General features: G+C 45.9%; 1 protein-coding gene across 1 annotated transcript; it reads right to left on the minus strand.

The window, feature by feature from the left end:
- Positions 1–1,859: 1,859 nt before the first annotated feature.
- H2AZ1 (H2A.Z variant histone 1) lies at positions 1,860–4,393 on the minus strand. The gene is made up of 5 exons (XM_085635869.1): positions 4,254–4,393; positions 3,949–4,026; positions 3,723–3,836; positions 2,893–3,022; positions 1,860–2,305 (listed from the first exon to the last, which is right to left on the minus strand). The coding sequence occupies exons 1-5, from the start codon at positions 4,254–4,256 to the stop codon at positions 2,247–2,249; spliced, it is 384 nt and encodes a 127-aa protein (XP_085491995.1). The 5' UTR covers positions 4,257–4,393; the 3' UTR covers positions 1,860–2,246.
- Between the last annotated feature and the right edge of the window lie 491 nt (positions 4,394–4,884).

Below are 4,884 nucleotides of genomic sequence, written 5' to 3' on the forward strand. Positions count from 1 at the left end.
GCACTCTACTCTGTGCCACCCCATTCTTCCCCAACACTTCACAGCATTATTCAAAACCAATGTAATTTAGGCCAATACACTGCATCACTGCACACAACCACTGTACTCCATCTCTCCTGTACACCACTCCAGTCTACGTCTGCACCACATGGGTCTCCTCTGGAACAATCTACTCTACGCCACTCTTGTATGTATGCCACTGCACTCTACATTACTTTACTCTGCACAATACCCACTACTATGCCACTGAACTCTATCATGCACCCCTACTTTACAGTCTGTGCCAATGCACTCTACATAAGTTCATTAAACCAATAAGCCACAGCACTACATTCTGCTCTGCATGCTACATCACCAGTCAGCTCTACGCAAACAATTTGCTGCACCAGACTTGACTCTTATGCCATGCACTACACCATTCTATGCCAACGTGCTCTAATCTGCCAGTTCACAGTACATCACTCTGCAACTGAACTCACCACTGCATTACTCCACACCAATCCACTAATCTACACAGCACTCTAACACTATGCCACCACTCTACTCTGAAACAATCTACTCTGGCACTGCAGTCCAGGCCACTAGTCTACACCACTGCATTTTATGCAACGTTAATTTATACCACTGTACTCAAAACAATACTCTACCACTGCACTAAACTCCTATTTACTCTGCAACAATACATGCTACTGCACCCTTGTTCTATCACTGCACTGACCTACTGTGCACCCCTATGCTACGCCTCCACCCTATACACCATGTTAGTGCACTCTATGCACCAGTACAGACCACTACACTACTTTACCTTCTTAAGTAAGGTTCCACTGCTGTGATGACCTCGCCCCTGGCCTACACCCGGTTGATGTTTAAGCATGTGAGAAAAACGTGCTTAGGGCATGAGCTCGCAAGGAACACTACACCTGGGCTGAAATGTGGTAGTGTGCACATAGTAAATGTTTTACACAAATTAGTCCTAGAAGTAACCAGTTTTAAAAATTGTACACTCCACTAGCATAGGGCGCCCAAGAATACAGATACAAAACTCACATATTTTTAGAGGTCCCAGGTCAACGTCAACTCTCAGAATGCCAGAATACCCAAAGGGCTACAAAAACTGCTTTGAAAACTATGCACTGCAGTCTGTTATACATGGCATTTAAGTCATCTATTACTTTGACCCCCCCCCCCCCCCCCCGTGTATGCACCCGAGTGCGCCTTTAAAATGTAGCACATTTAACAAATACAACACTAGCAAAATGGACTTCAGGTTACAGAAGACACCCAAAGGAAATTGTAAGGGGCAACCCATGCCAATTTGCAGCATCGTTAAATGATTAGTCTATATTTCAATTTGTAACGTTACGATAACAGAGCCGTGGCTAACTAAGGCTGGTATCAACTAGGCTTTTACAAGCAAAAGGAATACATCTCGGGGGCAATTTACCAGTCCTCAACGAAAGCCAGTAACGCCTGAAGGACGCAATCAAGATGCAGTATCAATTCATTATTTATTCGGATGCAGTATCGTCCAAGACAATATTGACCAGGGTGCAGCGTACACCTGCTCAAGACTGGCGAGGAGGGTGGGCAGACTAATAACTGACAACGCATGATCGTTCAAGTTATTTAAGCTATACAACAGTCAAACTTGCCCCAAAAAGAAAATTAGGAAAACCCTAGTTGACCCTGGCGCTCAGTGACACTTGACACCCCTCGCAAGTGAAAAAAGAAAGCCGCTCTGGTATTTAAAGCTTAAGCAACTGCGATACCTAGAGGATGACTGACTTGTGTACGCTGAATTTAACACCATGCAAACCAGTCGTAAACTCTAGAAATAAATAAGATGCAAAAAATAAAACGAAAGTTGGATACGACATTTATTGAGCAACGGAAGTTAACAGAACAAGTATCGTATGTCTGTACAAAACCCAAGTGTTTGATACCATCTCTGCACTACAATTAAAATGTTTGACAGAATAAAACTCACCAACCAAAACCAACTACTTTCTGAATCAATAGCTTCTTTGAAGCCACAGCAACACTTAAATATGGGGTAAGAATTCAATCCAATGGCTGGTTACAAAGCTAACTTTGCAAATACAATTACAAAAAGGCAGGGTAATTTGGGAAAGTTCACTTAGATGTGTTGTAGTCCATTTTTTGTTTAAATGTTTTAACTGTCGACAGCCCCTTCTTCCCAATCAAAGATCCGTGACGTGTAGATAGATCACTGAAGGTAACTGCATTTAAGTGTGTTGCTGCTCTTTCTTTCCAATGAGAGACTTGTGGATGTGTGGAATTACACCTATAAAAAAAAAAAAAAAAAAAAAGTTAAAGGTTATGAAAAACTGACAACCGCTAAGTGTCAACATCGGGCACTGCGACTCGTAAACATAAGAACTTTTCAGTCCGTCACCAAAATGACGATTTTTTTATACCGGCTAAAGGATACAATCTTTATATTCAACGCAAAAAAAAAAAGCCGTTCCTGCACCCCCCCCAAGCATTTGGGTCTTGCCAATTGCAAGACTGAATTCACATTACTTAATAGGACAACGTCCTAATTCTAACGTTATAGAAGCCAGTCACCTGGAAGCAACATAATAACACAGCTAGCACAAAGATCGCTAGCCAACCTATCGAGTCAATTGCATCAACAAAATTAAAGTTTGAGGAAAACACTCCATGCACAGCCACTGTTAAATAGGTCACCACAAGTCTAGCATCATCCTCAACTCAATGCAAATGTCGCCGTGCAGTGAAATCCAATTTACGCCCCTCTTCCGAAACGCTTAAATGGGTCGACGGCTGTGGAGTACTGCATTTTTTGCCAGTTAATTATAACCTCTACCCTCCTTGGGTTAGGCGAAAGAAAACTCAATGGGCACTTACCACCACCAGCGATAGTTGCTTTAATGAGGGAATCCAATTCTTCGTCACCTCTGATAGCAAGCTGCAGATGGCGTGGGGTGATTCTTTTTACTTTCAAGTCTTTGGATGCATTACCAGCAAGCTCAAGAACCTAAAAGATGGATTCAATGTAATGGTAGTTAAGCGTCAATCAAGTCAAACAAAGCTTTACAGTTTCCATACTAATAGGCCTTAAAATAAACGCCGGAGGCAGACTCCAAAGGGGTGTGTCACATTAGTCTAGTCCCCGCAGGCAAGATCAAATAGCACCCTGAAAGGCTCACTAGCGCTATTGATAATTATTCTGACTAAAAACAGCAATCTCGTATTGTGCCATGTACAGAACTGGGAGCCTCTTTACTTCAGCATTTAGGACTGTAAATAGAACCCAATACCTCCTCTCTTGATACATCTCGGTCATGATCAGACAATTAACGTATTTCCAAAACTGAAATATAGTTTCTCATGAGCACGCACCACGATTGAGCGAGTTGGGGATTGCGGTCAGCCTAACTAGAGAAGCAGTAAAATCGGGCAACGCGCATTAACTACTTAACATATCAGCGCAGACACAGGTCACGCTATTCTGCAAACCCACCCGTCGAGAGCTAGTTCCAACAGCCCCACAGATGCCTATCGCTCAACTCCCCTCCCCCACTATTTTGCTGCTGGGCCTAAGCCAGCGGACCGCGCAGGCGCACTGAAACGATGGCTGTCGCACGCCATCTGCGCCCGCGCCCACTGTCGGCCGAGCCCGCCCCAAAGCGCCCCGTTTCCCGCGCTCCCCCTTCTTGCCACCCGCTGACACTTACCTCGGCGGTTAGGTACTCGAGGATGGCGGCGCTGTACACGGCAGCGGTAGCCCCCACGCGTCCGTGGCTGGTGGTCCTGGACTTAAGATGTCTGTGGATACGGCCCACCGGGAACTGCAACAAAGACAAATCGCATAAATCCAATACTCGTCAAAAAGGCGAGCGACTGCAACAGCTCCGCCCTCCAGTGCCGCCATTTACGGATTAACGAGGAAGATCAACCCACCTGAAGACCGGCCCTCTGTGAGCGGGAAACGGCCTTTGTCTTGGTCTTCCCGGAATCTTTTCCTGCTTTACCGCCAGCCTGAGGACAACGAGAAGAGCATGTCAGACACTAGTTTGAACAGCACACAATTACATCCATTGTACCATTTAAATCGAACCCCGGTATACTTTAACGCTATTACTCGGCCAAGGATACGAGAAACTCGAACGCCCAGCGTAACTCATTCATCCGCGGGGATTAAGGGATGGGTTTACCACTTTCCTTTTACGCTCTAACAAAGAACCGTTGCCCATTTCCAGACTTACCATTTCAAAACACACTTAAAGGCTCCCAACGGCCGAGACAACAGCGGACTAGGCTCCTAAGCAGAATGCGGTGTCAGACCGAATAAACGCGAGCCACGACTGTCCCCCAACGCTCCGTATCGATCACCGATTTAAACTGCACTGCCTCGCGCCCTCCAACTGCCGTTTATAGCGCGGAATGTTGGTTCATCCGGGCCACCGGGATTGTTTTAAAGCCAGCCAATCACCATAGGGCTTCCCATTGTTCTTGCAGCTTGCCAGCGTCTGCACGCATCCAATCAAAGAGGAGCAAGGGCGGGCCCAGCCCGAAAAGGGAGTGGGGGCAGAGCCAGAGGGCGCGCCGTCGTTTTGCGAGCTCGTTCTTGCGAGCGTTGTTGGCGCGCACGGCCTTCCTACGTCAATAGAACGTTGGGGTATAGGACGCCGATGGTAATGTTTAGGCCGCCATTAGAGGAAAGATTTTCCGAATGAGGAGGAGCTGAAGTTGACCCCTGTATATCCCTTACTCAGTCCAGCAGTTTAGTGTTTCCAAAGTACCGAAAACACAGTTTTTAATCAAAATAAAAGGCAACCGCTTACGTTATTATTTTTATTTTTTTACCGGAGAGTAAGGACGTGGCTTGCCAGCGTC

The sequence above is a fragment of the Triturus cristatus genome, chromosome 2_1 (assembly GCF_964204655.1).
Source record: "Triturus cristatus chromosome 2_1, aTriCri1.1, whole genome shotgun sequence".
Lineage (NCBI taxonomy): Eukaryota > Metazoa > Chordata > Amphibia > Caudata > Salamandridae > Triturus > Triturus cristatus.

Bases quoted from the DNA above. Each gene is read 5' to 3' on its own strand.
- H2AZ1 (XM_085635869.1), bottom strand. The intron at 3,837-3,948 runs GTGGGTTGATCT...TCTTTGTTGCAG, and splicing joins CACAGAGGGCCGGTCTTCAG to TTCCCGGTGGGCCGTATCCA. The intron at 3,023-3,722 runs GTAAGTGTCAGC...TCCATCTTTTAG, and splicing joins TCGAGTACCTAACCGCCGAG to GTTCTTGAGCTTGCTGGTAA.